The sequence below is a fragment of the Hemiscyllium ocellatum genome, chromosome 14, assembly GCF_020745735.1.
Source record: "Hemiscyllium ocellatum isolate sHemOce1 chromosome 14, sHemOce1.pat.X.cur, whole genome shotgun sequence".
Lineage (NCBI taxonomy): Eukaryota > Metazoa > Chordata > Chondrichthyes > Orectolobiformes > Hemiscylliidae > Hemiscyllium > Hemiscyllium ocellatum.
The window spans coordinates 65822123-65839854 of NC_083414.1; the positions used below are offsets into that span (position 1 = coordinate 65822123).

The 17732-nt window shown below is 46.2% G+C and overlaps 1 protein-coding gene across 2 annotated transcripts in view; it reads left to right on the forward strand.

The window, feature by feature from the left end:
- The window catches only part of srgap3 (SLIT-ROBO Rho GTPase activating protein 3), a 199679-nt gene extending 189364 nt beyond the window's left edge, over positions 1 to 10315 (forward strand). Inside the window, exons 20-22 of one of the 2 annotated variants that reach the window (XM_060835747.1) lie at positions 2715 to 2864; positions 3978 to 4305; positions 9191 to 10315. In XM_060835747.1, coding sequence (XP_060691730.1) covers positions 2715 to 2864; positions 3978 to 4305; positions 9191 to 9610 — 898 coding nt within the window. In that variant the 3' untranslated portion in view covers positions 9611 to 10315. Of the gene's footprint in view, positions 1 to 2714; positions 2865 to 3977; positions 4306 to 7838; positions 9062 to 9190 lie in introns of those variants that run through there. The other variant, XM_060835748.1, reaches the window with a different exon arrangement.
- The last annotated feature ends 7417 nt before the right edge of the window (positions 10316 to 17732 follow it).

Consider the following 17732-nt stretch of genomic DNA (forward strand, 5'->3'; position numbering starts at 1 on the left):
TATACAGTATGTTCCACTGAACCTGTTGATGGCTGCAGTACTTATTCCAGAGTAGAGCACTTGTCGATGATCGTGCCTTGCAACAATTACTTCGAACTTGCATCCTTTTTGCTAGTGACATGCCAATGGCATATTCCATTGATTTATCCAGGAGGGCTTTCTGAAAAGATTTGTTATGTCTGAATTGAGTGATCAGTTTTTTTCCATTAACACTTCAGCTCAATTGCCTTTGGTGAAATTACATTCCATGCCATTGCATCGACACCTCTTCACATATTAGTTGACGGTTTCACCTGGCTATTGGCAGTGTGATGTGAACTCAAAGCTATATATCCTGCATTTAACTCAAACTTGAAGTTGATCAGCTAAAATATGAAGACTTTTGTCGAGATCTTTGCAAGTCATCTTCGGAAATACCCAGAGGATTTAATTCGTCTTGACCCTTCAGTGCCCGAGACGAGAAGACGTTTAACTATCTGTTGCTCTTTGTCAGATATCTACAGATCCATAAAGATTGGTGCTTTCTTTAAATAGCTAAAGCTCTGACAGAATGTTACTGGAATGCCAATCCGGTTCTAGTAAGGTGGTGGAGGAGTCAGGCTACTGAACTCAAGGTTCGTCTGCTCCATCCATTTATCTTTTTGTTTCTTTTTTCTTTTTCTCGTGCTTTTTTCTTCCCCCTTCTTGTACTTATTCGGCTGTGAGGAACTCGGTCGTGGTGACGGCAACAACGGCAGTGACTGGGCCCAGCACGGACTCTTGGTGGAAGATTGTGGTAAGGTGGTGGCGGAGGAGTTGACTGAGGGCTGAGCAGGGGAGCTGCTGTCAGCATCAGCGGAGGTGAGGTAGGCCCAGCAGCAAAAGATGGAGCCTGATGATCGGTGACTTCGTTGTTGTTTGGGTCTGGCACTGGCAGTAGCAAATCAGTGGCAGAATGGGCATCATTGGTGATATTGGAAAAGGCAGCATCTGTAGTTTGTGTCAGATATTGGGCTTCAAGCTGCAGCGATGCAGTAGGCCTGAGTTGGTACTCCTGGAATGGAATGTGATGCAGGGGTATTGGTTGGCCTGTTGTGAAGAGCCCACCTACCCCGTGCCACTGATGTTGAGTGGAACATAAGAGGGTGTCTTCTATCTTAATTTCAGTCATATATCTTCATACCTTCTCAAAGTCAAAGTGGTGCCAGAACATGGTAACATATTACCCTTTTCACTATTTATTTGTTAAATACAAGTGACAATAAATCATTCAATCTAATTCATGGTTTAGTTCACATTTTTAGAATGCCAGTATAAGAATCTGTATTGCAGTGTTGTGCTTTTCTCTATTTTTGTTGGCTTCTCTTTTTTTTAAAATTTTATGTTGCCCATTTTAGGAGGTACTTTTAGGAGCAGGTTTGTGTCCGCAGGTGGCATTCATGCCATAAAAAGTGAAGAAGTTAAGAAGGCTTTTCTATTTCTGTGCAATTTTCAAGCTGTAATGGTTTTTTTAAATGTTGAGAACCACATTTTTTGTGTTATTAAGTTGCATTTTCTTTTGGGAATGTTGTCATGTGGCATTTCCGGACTACTTCAGGTGATAATTATGTTTGCAAATTGAGTCAGTGACAGCCTCTCATGTTCCATTTTCTTAGAGAGAGTAAGGTAGAGAGATCATTGTTTCAGTGTAGCTTTGGTTTTGGTTGTAGTTGTAACTTCAGCTTTGAACTCTGACAAATCAATGAATTATTGTGAGGAGAATACTTCTCACTTTTGCCAAACAGTTGTCATCTTTTTAGCCTTTAGCACCCACTTGTTACCAATAACCCATGACCAGTGACACAGAATTTCCTGGGTGGATAATTGTACTTATTAGCGAGAGATTGCTTATGACTTACCAATAATTAGCCACTACAATTATCTTTTAGCACTTATTCATTGCTAATAATTGACTGTCACAACTAGCTTTTGGAGGCCAGTTATTCCCAGCACAATGCTATTTATTTTAACCTTCTTAACAAATACTAGAATGTTAAGATCATTTTGAGACAGATATCTTGAAGTTTATTTACATAACTACAATATCATAAACTTACACAGTCGGTGTCCAGTGCTTAGTGATGTTACTGTACGTTTGGTAACTGACTGTGCTGTCTCCATTACGCAGACAGTGACTGATGGTGACAACCTGTTTTCTGTTGCATTCTACACTTCACCCTGATTAATATTGAATGATTTCAAATAGCTATGTGGCTGCTCAGCCCTCTAAGTATAGCAATACGTGACTATTGTTGAATATGCATCAGTGTGTGAATGAGCTCTGACATAGTGGCCTCAAAGTCAGAACATTGTGGATTTAAAGACACCCGAGAGCCTTGAGTATTACTGAAGGAATGCAGCACTGTTGGAGCTGTCACCTTTCAGTAAAATGTTAAACTGAGATTCCCTTTGTCCCCATCAAAGATCCCTTAACACTATTTCAGACAAGAAGGAGGAATCTCTCTGTGGTGTCTTGTAGAATATTTGTCCCTCAGCTGACCCTGCCAAAACAGATTCATTATCACTTTGCTGTTTTTGGGAACTTCCTGCGAGAAAGTTTGCTTGTGCACTGTTGCGAAAGAAATACAGTCTTCCCTGTCTAGAGCTTTGAGATGTCATGGAAGTCACTATACAATTGCATGGTCTCTTTTTGTTTCAAGTTGAGCAGTAGATGACCTTTTGCCTTCTGTCCTCAGGGACGATGCCTTCTCGGACAGCCTGAGCCAGAAGGCAGACAGTGAGGCCAGCAGTGGCCCGCTTCTGGATGACAAGGCCTCTTCGAAGAATGACCTCCAGTCCCCATCCGACCACTTGCCAGAGTTTTCCTTCGGTGGAATCCTGGGCAGGTACAGGTTTCCTTTCCTTGAGTACAAAAGCTGTGTGTGGGGTGTTCAATAAATGTTGGCCCTTGTGACCCTCCTGATAGAAAGAGGGGACGATGAAGGGAGTAGTGTGGAGAGGTGGCAGAATTCAACATTATGGACGACGTTTGTCATAGAGCGCGGAAACAGATCCCTCCATCCAGAGCATCCATGTCAATCAAGTTACCCAAATTAAACTAATCCCATTTGCCTGTGTTTGGCAAATATCCCTCTAAACCTTTCCTATTCATGTACCTAACCAAGTGTAACAAACAATGATAAATGTGTGGTTGTGGCTCTCGCTGATGCCATTGTGAATAAGCATACTCTGTGTTATTAAAAGCTGTCTGATCCAAGCTTGGGTGGGCCATAAGGCACCAAAGAGAGCCCTCTGTGCCTCTTGGCCAGTGTATGAAAACTACCCAAGCCTCTTGATTCAGTGCTAGTGTGTACCAAAAGGATCATGCTCATCCACGGTGCCTTATACAGAATTAAATAACTGGCCATCATTCGTTGCCTAGATTGGTGCATAAAGAATGGTTCTAATTGGAACAGGAGAAGTAACTGCGCTCCAATAAACGAGACCTCTGTACTATCAGAAGCTGTTGCTACATCGAGTATAAGGCATCAATAGACAGAATGACTGACTAATCCCTTCATTCCAGTAACCTGAGTCCATCCAGTGCCAATAGTGCCTCAAAGGATAACTCTGAGTCAGAAGGTTGTGGGTTCATGTTCTATTCCAGATACCAGAGCACAGAATCTGGACTGATTCCCCTGTGCAGGGCTGAGGGAGTGCTGTACTGCCAGTACCTTTCTGGTAAAGTCTTTAAACTGGGGCTGAGTCTATCCTCTCAAGGGAATGTAAAAGATGCTGCTTTTGGAGAAAGTGACAGAGGAGCTCTTGTGACGTGCTGGAAAATATTTATCCCTCCATGAACACCATTACTGTAAGATATTTGCTGTTTGTGGGAGTTGGCTTTGCATAAATTGGCTGCCACATTTCCCACATTCCAAGAGGAACACAACATCAGTTTTAGCTGTGGAAGGATGTTCCGGATTTGTCAAATGAACTGCCAATTCCTCTATTTCTTTCAGGGTACGGTTGAGGTCTGATGGCGCTGCGATTCAGCGACGTCGCAGTGGTGGGGATGCTCACAGTCCAGTCAGAGGATCAGGGCCGGCCATCGACACACCTCCCCGGGCCGCAGCATGCCCCAGCAGCCCCCACAAGATCACCGTCAACCGGGGCCGGATGGAGAGCCCGGAGAAAAGGCGCCTGGCCACCTTCGGGAGTGCCGGCAGCATCAATTATCCCGACCGGAAGAACCTCGGAGACTGTCAACCCGTGAGGCAGACGTCTGCATCCACTCGCCACAGCAGTCTCGGAGATCACAAGGCCCTGGAGACGGAAGCACTGGCTGAGGTAATCAGGAGCTGAGCTGAGAGGCCACAGGGGTACGGCCATTGATCGCAGCATCATAGAAACCTCCCAGAGCTATCTTTGGGTGATTGGGGTCCTGCATGAAGTTTATTTTGGGATTGCCCCGTGATACAAAGCCACCCTAATCCATCGTAAGATAGTGATCCTGCTCGGAGAGTCCAGGGCTGGTGGGTCTGGGCATGGCACAGAAATCACTCTATCACAGTTGGAGCTAAGGTACATAGTTGGATTGATACAAAAAGCCTTTTCTCTGTAGTTTTCCTTGCTTTGTTTTATCAAGTACTCCCATGTCAAGCAATGTAGAGCTAACTACAGAGGAACCTCGATTATCCGAAGGTGATGGGCATGCACTATTTCGTTTGGTTAATCAATTATTCGGTTAATCGATTAAATGCCTTTCCTCTGGGGCTCGGAGTTTTTAAAGTCTGCTCCCCCGTTCAAGAAACTGCAGAAGCACACAGTGCACAAGACCCCGTCCCCCAACCCCGCCTCCTCTGCCAACACCGCCCCCAGCTGTCTAACACTGCCGCCCTCCATCTACACGGCTCCCCCCACCCCCAACGCTGTCTAACACTGACCCTCTCCATCTACACACACCCCCTCCCCAACCCTGTCTAACACTGACCCTCTCCATCTACACACGCCCCCCCCAACCCACAACCCCGTCTAACACTGCCCCCTTCATCTACACGGCACCCTCCACCCCCAATGCCATCTAACACTGCCCCTCTCTATTTGCACGGCCCCCCCCACCCCCAACCCCGTTCAACACTGCCCCTCTCCATCTACACGGCTTCCCCAACCCCGTCTAACACTGCCCCTCTCCATCTACAAGGCTCCCCCCACCCCCAACCCCGTCTAACACTGCCCCTCTCCATCTACAAGGCTCCCCCCACCCCCAACCCCGTCTAACACTGCCCCTCTCCATCTACACGGCTCCCCCCATCCCCAACCCCGTCTAACACTGCCCCTCTCCATCTACACGGCTCCCCCCCCCCCCCCCCCAACCCCGTCTAACACTGCCCCTCTCCATCTACAAGGCTCCCCCCACCCCCAACCCCGTCTAACACTGCCCCTCTCCATCTACAAGGCTCCCCCCACCCCCAACCCCGTCTAACACTGCCCCTCTCCATCTACACGGCTCCCCCCCCCCCCCCCCCCCAACCCCGTCTAACACTGCCCCTCTCCATCTACACGGCTCTCTTTCCCCCCCCCCCCCCCCCCCCCCAACCCCGTCTAACACTGACCCTCTCCATCTACACGGCTCCCCCCATCACCAACCCCGTCTAACACTGCCCCTCTCCATCTACAAGGCTCCCCCCACCCCCAACCCCGTCTAACACTGCCCCTCTCCATCTACACGGCTCCCCCCCCCCCCCCCCCAACCCCGTCTAACACTGCCCCTCTCCATCTACAAGGCTCCCCCCACCCCCAACCCCGTCTAACACTGCCCCTCTCCATCTACACGGCTCCCCCCCCCCGCCCCCCCCCAACCCCGTCTAACACTGCCCCTCTCCATCTACACGGCTTCCCCCACCCCCAACCCCGTCTAACACTGCCCCTCTCCATCTACACGGCTTCCCCCACCCCCAACCCCGTCTAACACTGCCCCTCTCCATCTACACGGCTCTCTTCCCCCCCCCCCCCCCCCAACCCCGTCTAACACTGCCCCTCTCCATCTACACGGCTCCCCCCACCCCCCAACCCCGTCTAACACTGCCACGCCCCCAAATTCTGTCTAACACTTGCCCCCCCCAACGTTGTCTAACACTGCCCCTCGCCCCAATGCCATCTAACACCCGACCCCTTCCATCTACACGGACCCCCACCCCCAACCCTGTCTAACACTGCCCCCTCCATCTACATGAACACCCCCACCCCCAACCCTGTCTCACACTGCCCCCTCCGTCTACACGGTTCCCCCCCCACCCCAAATCCCATCTAACACTGTCCACTCGCCCACAACGCTGTCTAACACTGCCCCCTGACTTTTGCCCCCCAACACTGCCCCCAATCCGTCTCCACAGTCCCCCTTACCCCCGTGTAATACTGCCCCCCACCCCCGCCCACCCGTCCCCCAACCCCGTACATACTTGCCCCCTCTCCGGGCCAGCTGGACTGGACACTAACAGAGACTGCTGCTGCAGCTGCCTTTGTGGGGTAAGTCTCCAAATAGCACGCACCCGCAGCCCCGCACGCAACTTTTTATTGCAATGTTTTGACAGGTTCCACCTTTGCCCTCTACAGGGTAATGTTGGAGAGATTATTTGGGGAAGGTGAGTTTAGGGTACACCCCTGTGTAGAACTTCAGGGAAAGTGTGGGGCGGGAGAGGCGGGAGATCAGTTATTTGGAGATGGTGTCTGTTAAATCACTGTAAACAAAAGACGCAATCTCTGTTGGAAACACGTCTTTGATGTAACGTTTCCATCGGGACCTCCAGATCTCCTTCGGATAATCCGAATATTGGATAATTGGCATTCGAATATTCGAGGTTCCTCTGTATATTCTGTATCTAGCCCATACTGTGCTTTACTTTATCTTGTATGGCAGGTCTTTCTCTGGAAGCATTTCATGGAATAATTCAAATGGAGCTTGGAGCTTTACTCTTTAACTTACCTCTTCCACACCTCACCTGAGTGTTTGATAGTTTTAGAGGGAGCTATACTATGTATGAAACATGCTATTGACCTGGAAGTGTTGGATCATGCAGCACTAAGTGTTATTTACTCTGTTTCCAAGTTCTGTTCAATTCTGGGGTCTTTTAGTGGTGAAGGAACTTGCATCTGCATTTAACCCATTCTGTGCCTGAGCTGAGTGTGTCAAAAGGGACACAAAACTAGGATCCTTACTTTTCATCTGATCGTGCAATAGTTGGCCTCAGAGTATTTGACAGGCAGTGTAAAGAAATCTGTACTCTGTATCTACGCTTGCAAACCTCTCCTTGGGACTGTTCCATGGGGTGAGGCAGGGGAACGTTTACCTATAATCAACCTTTGCTGTATCTATTCTGAGATTACTTCATGGACTGTGTAGAAGGGATCTTTATTCTGTATCTAACCAGTTCTGTACCTATATTTGGGGAGTGTTTGATGGGACAACTTAGAGAGGGAGCTTTGATCTTCATTTTATGTATCAAGTTAAGAAATGGGAAAGGAGTTTAAGACATCATTGTGCATGGAACTCGTGGTAGCAGCTGTGCGGCAATAGATTGTATAACTGAAATTAAGCAAGTGTATTATGGAGCAGAGACTGTTTGTGTTTAATAGGGGGTATTTGCTTCTATGTTGATTGCTATCTGCACAATTCAAAAAGGTAGTGAACAACATTTGTGTCCACAATTGTTTACCAGATTAGATGAAATGGCGTATGGGTATGCTACCTTGAGTAATTAGAATTGAACCAGATTCAGTTAAGACTAAGTGACACATCAGGTGGAGTATTAACTCATCAGTCATTAGGTACATTGCATTAGTGCCTTCGGCCAGCCCTTAAATTCTCAATATTACTATTACAGGCTCTCGTGAATGAAAAGGGATCAGAACCAACCATCACATGAATGGAACGCGATGCTTAGGGGAGCAGTGAGAAGTTTTGAGAGACAACTGATGACTTTTAGACATGGGTTCTGTACAAAAATGTAATGCACTTTCGCGAACTAAAGGCTGTGGAAGAGAGGGCAGTCCATTGCATCTTTTAGGATTGTCAGATATTGCCAACCTATTGTGACAAAGCAAGGCCAGACCCCATCATATGCAGCAGCCAGGGCAAGCAGGAAGAGTACATAACATGTGTAAGGACTGGCACGTGTGGAATGAAACTTGTCAGCAGGTTGAACTAAACCCAGCACCCATCTTCCCGATTCGCCCTAGACCTGAATATGATTAGGCTTCTGGCTTCCAAAGGCGGCCAACTGAGGTGTTGGTAGGAGATCTAAGCAATGGTTAGTGAGGCATTATAGCCACCATCCAAACAGCAGAGTGTGAGCCTGAGAGAGGACACAAAGCCTGGTCCCCATGTTCACCCTGCTGCCACTGGCCAAAGAATCTCAACGTTGCCTCAGAAACCTAGAAGAGGTGCATCCATGCTCTCACTCTTGTCTGACCACTCACTGTGCTACTGGGATCCTGTGCTACCAAAACCCACCAAGTATTGAGTCTGTGGGTGAAACGTCACAGTGGATCTTGCCAAGTAAATATGTTCATAAACCTTTCATCATCCATCCAGTCATTCCACCTCCAACTCTCCCTTGCCTCCACATAGCCACCTTCAAGTGCTTAAAGGATTGAGATTCTTAGTGCTGTTCCTATCTGCACCATGTAGAATAAGCACCCAATTAGATGCAGACTCTAGGTCACCAGATTGAATAAATGATTCTTAACTACTGGCCAAATGGCACTTTCTCCCTGTTTATAACACAAACTGTTATGAAAACAGTCAAATGGCTTAATGATTACTCTCCACTAGATTTTTTTTTCTTCGTAGCATCCAAGACATGAATCCTATTGTCTAAAAACTCCTGAAGGGTTGGCATCCCAACACTGTTCCCACTCCCTAGAATCAGCCTCATATGGGTTTGGGGGGGTGCGGGGGGAGCAGGGTTGCTGTTGGTGGAGGCCTCTCTACAAGGTACACTGGCTACCGCATGTTATCATGTACCTTGTCCTGTATATTCTGTACTCAATAAATGTAAATGCTTGATAAACTGCTTGTAACCAAAAGACATGCAATAAAATTTGTTTTGGGGGAAAAAAGGAGCTTTTTCTTTTCGAACGTTTTCCTGGACGTGGGAATGTTTCATTTATTCTTTTTTTCTTTAGTTTTGGCACTGCTACTGAAGAATAATTTTCAGTTTTGTTTCTGGCCCAGGACATTGAGAAGACCATGAGCACGGCGCTCAATGAGCTGCGTGAACTGGAGAGGCAGAACACGGCGAAGCAAGCCCCCGACGTGGTGCTCGACACCCTGGAGCAGATGAAGAACCCACAGTCGAGTGCCGTCAACTCTGAGCCCGCCAGCCCGCTCCATACCATCGTCATCCGTGACCCCGACGCCGCCATGAGGCGCAGCTCCAGCTCATCCAGCGAGATGATGACCACCTTCAAGCCGGCCCTGTCGGCCAGGCTGGTGGGGTCGCAGCTCCGGCCCCCGCCGACAAGGCCCGCTAGGCCTGTGATCCAGCACCGCTCCAGCAGCAGCGGCAGCAGCTCTGGGCTGGGCAGCCCTGCCCTTACCCCCACTGAGAAGGTCTTTCCCAATGGAGCGTCGGATAAGTCTGGCACCATGTGACCTGAGCCGGCCTGGCATCTCTCCCCCTCTCTCTCTCTCACCCGCGACGGAGGAGGCCGCTTGGGCCTACTTGGCTGGGAGGGCCTTGGGCCTAACTTCCAGTCTGAAGCACTACCTGGATGCAGGAAGGAAGCCTTGCAAGATTAGAACTGCTTTATCCCCTTCCTTTTTTTAAAAAAATATATATATACTTGAAGTAAAAGTGCAGCAGTTATTTCTCCTAGTGAAACGAGGGTTGCCCGTAGCAACAAGTCAGCACTGGAAAATATATCCACGTATAAATAGATATATAATATAAAGCAAAGGACTCCATTTCAGGGTTACCTCGGACACCGACCCTTTCTTCTGTGAGCTTAGGCAAGCTGCCATCCAAGCAATACGAGGAAGACACGAGGATAAGAAAAAGGTGCATGCGTTGTCACAGCTCGCTGTTTAGCCGTGACTGAAGAAGGTTGGCCACGTGGGCCAGGAGTTTGGCCTTTAGCTCTGTCAGGAGCCCACTCGTCCGACTGTTGAGGTTCCAGGCTCCTCCTACACCTGGGACCGACGTCTATGTACATAGAGGAGGACAAAACAAAACCTCGGTCCTGCTGCTGCTTCAGTGAGCGGAGGCAAAGTATAAATATTGTAGCACACTATTGCAATTCAATAATTAATAAATAATGCAGTTGTTACTCAATGCAGCATAACATAACAATAATATGGAAATTAGGCAGAGTCTGTGGTTAAAATATGTAGTTTAACTTATCCTACTTCTTTTTGTGAAGCAATTAATCAATGTAGTATTCCTTTTGTAAGAAACTGTTTTCGATGTACAAAGTGTTACTAAAACAGGCAGAGGGACTACATGACATTTAATGTGAAATCCCATCATCTCAGTTTGACAAATGCACATTGTCATTATGGTTCTTGGTTTCATTTGGTTCTGTATATGCTGGAGTGGGAGGGTGTGCTATTTTGGGGAGTGGGGATTGATTGTTGCTGTTTGGCTAACCCCAGCTGTTGTGGGTGTCCACTGTCAAAGGTGAAAGGTAACAGGGCAGCTTCAATGCCAACCCCAACTTCAGTACTGAAACAACAAATTACATTACGAACTCTGTACACATAATGCGTAAAGACTACAAGGTGGCAAATTTTGATATGGATAGGTGGAAAATGATCTGTGGCTGGTGACTGATTTTTCCACATCACGAATGTGCAACAAAAGAGTGTCCTTCAATTTGTGTTTCTCTATTCAAGCTGGGATGGCGATACAACTGTGTTCTTAACATTTGGGGAGTTTATTCCCAAGAGTTGATTCCTATTGGGAGTGATTGTTGGTCCTCCGCTATCTCATTCAACTCCCTTCCTGGACAGTGGGTGAATTGGGATGGACGGTTAGACTGTGGAAACTGTTGTTTTCCATTGGCTTTGTGTGTGTGTGTGTGTCCGCCTGTGCGCAGTGAGTGGTACTACTAATGATACCCCAACCCCCTCCTGTCACCTGAGAGACACAGGCCAGGGGTACTGCTGAATGGGTACCTCAGCACCATTACTCCAAATCTGAGATTTGCTGAACCGCTGCACTGACCATGTCTGACTTTAGCTGCGCAGGATGTGTCAGTGGTATATTGTAAGCATTCAAATTGAAGCCAAGCTTTTTAGAGCGACTTGAAAAGCATCTTATTTAAAACAATTCCACCACCAGATGTGGGCATCACCGGCTTGGCCAGAATTTATTGCCCATCCCCAAATTGCTTTGGAGAGCGTGACAGTGAGCTGCTGTCTTGAGACCACACGTTATAGATAGACCCGTAATGCCATTAAGGAGGGAATTTCAGGTTTTGATGCAGTGGATGAGTGAAGGAACAACAGAGGGAGCACTTTTAGATGGTGGTATCTTGATGTATCTGTTGCTTTTGGTAGAGGCCTTGGTGAGTTGCTGCTATGTATTCTGAAGTTGGTGCACCCTGCTGTTACTCAGTGTCAATGGTAGAAGGTGTGAACATTGAAGCTTGGTGGATGGGGTACCAGCTAAGCAGGCAGTTTGTCCTGGACAACATTGAACTTCTTGAATGTTGTCAGATCTAGTCAAGTTGTTGCACAAAGACAAATGGAAATCTGGGACACACTCCACCCACAAAAGGTATGGATAATGGGAGCAATGAACATTCAAACAGAGACGAATGGATTTTTGTTAGCTTGTGTTCTGGAATCACGACAAGTTGAAGGAGTCAAAATACAAATTGATGGTGATGTAATGGAATAGATTGAATGAGGCTGAATGGTGACCTCCTGTTCCTATGTTGTTAGCTGCTACCAGTAGAAGCTTTTCCTGTCGACTGTGGCTGGAACTTCAGTTTTGTAAAAGGCATCTCATGCTGCTGGAGAGAACTGGTTTCTCTCAGCTTGATTTTTCAGAGGGTTTCTTGTGTCATGGTAGTGTGCCTACCTGTAGGCCTGGTTTGAATTCCATCTGCTCCAGAGACGTGCCTTAACACATCTGAAGTGACTGATTAAAAATATTTAATTCATTTTATCTGCATCTGAGAGCCAACAATGAGCTGCTTCTCACCACCATTCACCATTAGCGTTGAGCAAATGAGCGTTCACTGTTTTGCCAGGAGCATGATTCTGAATGATTGATTGTTGCTTTGTACCATAACAAGGTCACAGTACTGATCCAGTACTTCATTCCCTCCACCCCCAATGACTATGGGCATTTTAACATTGTAAAAGCACCTCAGTGTTTGCCAATAACTTAATCAGACAATATTTGACACTGCACTGCAGAAAGAGATACTAGGATATTTTGACCAAAAACTTGGTCAGAGAGAGAAGTTTTGAGGAATGCCTTTGTAAAGGAGAGAGAGAGAGATGGCAGACATAATCAGGGAGGGAGCTCCCTGAATATCACAGGGCTCTTCCTCGTGACTCCCTTTCATTTGTCTAAGGGACTTAAGAGTCAATGTATTGCACGAGGGGTTGGTACCCTAGTTGTAATTATTCCTGGAGATTTGATCCTATGACCTCCCTGCTGTCAACAGCCTCGCCCTCACACTCCCACCCTGAAACTGTGCCACCTTCCCATCTCAGTTGAAAATGAACTTTTTTGTTATTCAACCAAGATATCTGCTCCCTGGATCTCTTCAGACCTGAAGATTAATCCTGGTTCGCTAGCAATGCCAGGACAATCCCAATGGATCAGTAAGCCATACTCTGCGTGCAGACAGTTTTGTGCCCTGCCTCCCAGTCTCCTGTGGTGTACTTGTGGGAATGCCCATCACCCTCCCCTCACCCGCACCCTCGGACCACACTCTTCTTTTGTCATGTGACAGGTCATGGATCTGAGCCATTGCCATTTATTTTGGAAGTGCCCTCCCTGCTTTTACTTCCTCTGTAGGTTAGCAGGGACACTGAGGCCTAGAGTCAACCCTCAATGGAGGCAACTGGCTGAACTTCCAGCTTCAACCAGGAGGAGCTACATTGAAGACTGGTGGGCCTACTGTAGGTTCTGTGGAACCCTGGCTGATGCTTTTCTGTCCTGCTCTTGTCGGCCCTGCCTTCATCTGTCTGAACTTTAAAGTCTGCAAATCTGAGTTGACGCACAGGGCCAATGCTGGAATGAGATCAAGCATTGTCATTACAAGAGGCGCATGCAGTGCCTGCTGTCTTAGTGTGGAAAGATAGTAAGTGGGGCTGGTGTGGCCTGTGTATCTGAAACATGCACTTTGATGTACAAATGTAGAAGATAACACCTCTTTTTAAGGCCATATGGTGCAAAACATGAGGTTCCACAAGACTCACCTGACAGTAGCTCAGTAGAAACAGGCATCAACGGATTGTGCTTTGTATTAGATTAGATTAGATTAGACTTACAGTGTGGAAACAGGCCCTTCGGCCCAACAAGTTCACACCGACCCGCCAAAGCGCAACCCACCCATACCCCTACATTTACCCCTTACCTAACACTACGGGCAATTTAGCATGGCCAATTCACCTGACCCGCACATCTTTGGACTGTGGGAGGAAACCGGAGCACCCGGAGGAAACCCACGCAGACACGGGGAGAACGTGCAAACTCCACACAGTCAGTCGCCTGAGTCGGGAATTGAACCCGGGTCTACAGGCGCTGTGAGGCAGCAGTGCTAACCACTGTGCCACCGTGCCGCCCACATGTATGACTCTCTTTCACATTGGACAGCGCATGCAGCTGCTCCTGTTATGGGTCAAACCATCGGCCTGTACAGAGCACTGAGGTAATATTCTCTCAATTTTGTGGATATTTAGGTGAGTTTCTGAAGTTATTTGAGTGCGTTGGACTCTATCAACGGTATGGCAGTATAAATCTGTTTCTGTAACTTGGTGCTCAGTTGACAAAAACATTGCCATCCAAAGTGTGTGTAAGAGAGAGACATACACTATTTCTATTAGGGTGGGCTACTGGACCCCAAAATGGATAGTGTGACAGAGTGGTCAGCCTGACCTGAACCCCAACCCCCCCTCCCCACCTGACTGCTATGTTCGATCAGGTAGTAAAGAATTTTCCATTCTCAATCAAGCCTGTTTTGAGATTGAGAAACATAAAATTGATCCTGGATCCTTGAGCATAACTTGTGAGAGGAGGATGCGTGGATCAATCAGACAGCCAAAGTACTGCAGATGCTGGTGGTCTGAGCTAAAAACAGAAACTGTTGAGAAAACTCAGCAGCTCTGGCAGCATCTGTGGGGAGAAAGGAGCAAAGTAAATGTCCCGAGTTGCTGTCCTTTCATCAGCAGTAGAAAATATTAAGAGACGTAACATTTGTTTAAATGAGCACAGCCCATGGAAAAAGCGAGTGGGGGGAGATAAAAGATATCATTCAGCAGCCTATTTCTGGAGAGGGTGGGAATGTACAAGGGCATTTTTAATACCGATCAACAGCGCTGGGGGCTCCTTCAAATTGTGAAAGATCCCACAATGTACTCAGACACCAGTTTTCAAACAAACCTGCACAAATCATCAAACCCGCTCAGGTCTCTGCTGTTAACATAGCAGAGCGTCAGTAACCGCTGTCCCAGACGTTTAATATTTCTTTTCACCTTCCCCACTGAACTTCCACAGATGCTGACTCCTGCTGGAGTGTGATCAACTGGAGTGGATTTTTACTCGGATGGGATCCCAAGGGTGTTAATTCCTCCTGGGATACAGTTCCTTGGTGACTCTTACATGGTCCAGGAGTTTCAGCTCCTAACCCAGGTGACCATACATGAATCCAGACAACTCTCTGTACCCAACGAGGGGGGGAGGGTGGAGAGCGATGGTACAGCTTCCCATCTGATTCTATCACTAACCTGCTCTGTGGCTGCTGGTGACAGATCTATAAAACAGTAATCTTTAATCCTTTACATGGCCCTTCTGTCCCTGTGGTGTCAGGCAGTATCCAAAGAACCTGGACAACTGCACCCATGATGAAGTTTTGAAGGTCGGTTAGTAATGGAGCCTGTAAATACGTAATTGCCTGAATTCAACTGGCAATACAAGACTTTGTTAAGGTGGAGAATCACTGATGCCAATTTGTAGCTTTGGTCTGAATCTGCCCATTGTTAATATCACCCAGCATCATTTCAACTGACATCTCGTTTAAAATCTGTAGTGCAGCAATGAACGAATTGACAGGAAAGCAGAGAAGCTGGCATTAATCTCCTCTTTCAAGGGCTGTTTTTAAATAGGGGTGTTCACTATTCTGAACCCTTTTTCATGCAGGTTGGATGGCAACCAATTCGCAAAAGAACCAAGGGAGAGAAGGAGGAAATCAGTTTTGTTTTAATGTTGAGAGTTGTTCAGGTCTGAGCTATACTGCCTTTAAGGATGTGGTGGGTGTAGATTCAATAGGAATTTTGGGAAATTGGACTTGTATTAGAAGGGAAAACATTCAGAACCAAGTAAAAAGTGTAGATGAAGGGATTGGGATTTTTTGAGGAATTGGCATGTTGAAAGATCTCTATCTTTGCTGTGAAAGTGACTGAGAATATACGTACATATAATACAGAACCAATATCTGGGGCTATACTTGGCATTCATTGAGCTAGTTAAAGCTGATCAAATCTAATCACCTTGGCATGAAACCACCGACGTTCATTAGAGAAGGTAAGGAGTCTGATCGGGAATCATCAATGAATTGGGAGAAACTTGAACTCGATGCTTCAGAAAGAGGGAAGATAAATACTGAGATTGTTCCAATATCAAACAGGTTGAGTAAGGGAAACCATTTTTTTAAACTTGGGTTCAGATGGCATAAATTTGACATTAGTAGAATGTAAGGGAGAATTCAGATGGAGACCAGGAAGTATTTGTTCACTAAGTCAGTTAATAAACACCTCCAAGACTCTTTGTTGCAGTATTCGTTCAGAAGAATTTTTTTTTAAAAAGTCTGGGTTTAAAACATAGCTTCATTAAGAAAGTGAGGTCGCTGAAGGGATGGAAATCTGTGGGAGAGCAAGGATACTGGGACGATTGAGCTGAAACACCTTTTTTAAAAAAAATCTGGAATGTTATGTTCTCACAGGAAACCTTGGATACTGCAGCCAAGGGTTCCTAGAACCACCCAAGATGAGATCAACTAAACCACACGGACTTGGCCAGTATTTGGGGAGAATCTTTCCAATCAGAAAGACTCCATTCCACACTGATCATTGTTTTTACCAACCAGAGTCTTGAAGTGATCACAGGAGATGTTTTGAGCTCTCAAGGGAAGAAAATCACCTTTATTTTAATTAATTGACAGAAGCAGGGATCTCTGGCATGGCTAGAATTTCTTGCCCAATGTGATCTTGCTAACAAAGTGGTGGGAGGACAACCTCTTGAGAAGCAGTTTTGACACAGTTAAGTGTCTCACTGCGCTACTTCAGGCAGTTGACCCAGATGGGTGTAAGACTGGAATCGCATAAAGGCCAAACTGAGTTAAAAACAACAGGTTTCCTTCACAAATGGACTTCAGTGACCCAATTGGATTTTTGGACTAATTCATGATCCATTTAATGGAAACTGCCTCTTTTTTTTCAGAAAAGAATTAATTCAGGTTCTCGAACAGTGGAAGTTGAGCTCACTTATACCTGGATTGTTGATCTAGGCTATTTGGTAGATCATTCTACAATAGCACTACAGTGTCCATTAGCCATGTCATTGCCATTCTCGTATGTATGGGGGGAGGTGGGAAACTACCAAAGGATGATGTTCCACAGAACAAGCATTCTTTCTCACAGGCAAGCTGCCTTGGAGTTTCTCTTGCCTGTTGTAATCTCGTACATAGTGTTCATAGCAGTCGAAAATATGCTGTAAATTATGTCTAACAAACAGGTGACTGTTTTCAAACTGAGAGGAGATAGAATTAGTTGATTCCGCTCACCAAGATTTTGCACTTAGTAGCTAAGTAGCTTGTTGTTAATCACAATGCAAATGTCTAACTTGTAAACGGTAAATTATGTAGTGACTGTATGGAGTGATGTCCCTCTACATACATGGAGGTTAACAGTAATCTCACCTCTGTGTTAATTAAACTATGTTGGTTTCTAATTTATTTTTTTAAATATCCTTTGGACATAGATATGTTATCCTTTTGGAGATGTAAATGGATGATTTTTTTTCTCTCTTTAAGACGTTTGTTCATATTCTGTGTTATATAAAAAGAGTTGTTGTCGGTCATTGTTTTGTATTACGTGTGAAACAGACTTGCTTTGTTTTTAATAGCTTATCTACATTTCTCCACCTTCCCAATGCTCAACCCTGATCTGTCCAAGCCTCCATTGCACTACGAATAGAGTCAAGGTCTGAGGGAGATAAAAACCTTGGGACTTTTTTCTCCTGTGTATCAGGAATTCATTTATTTTTTTGTTTCGTCGCACTGAATGCTAGAGCTGGCACACGAGCAGAGAGCAGGTTGCTTTTCTCAATTTGCAGGTCATCTCATCGCTTAGGCCTTCACAGTAAACTCACCATTGAAACATGAGGCTTTAGAATAATCTGAGCACCTTGTACCTGGGAAGATGATAGGTTTTGGCATGAACAGCAGAAACAATTTAATGTTTGTGTTTATTTCTGCCACAGCCTCATCCTACAGCCTTGCCCCCTCAATTCCCCACAAATAGCTCTTTCTAGGTCATT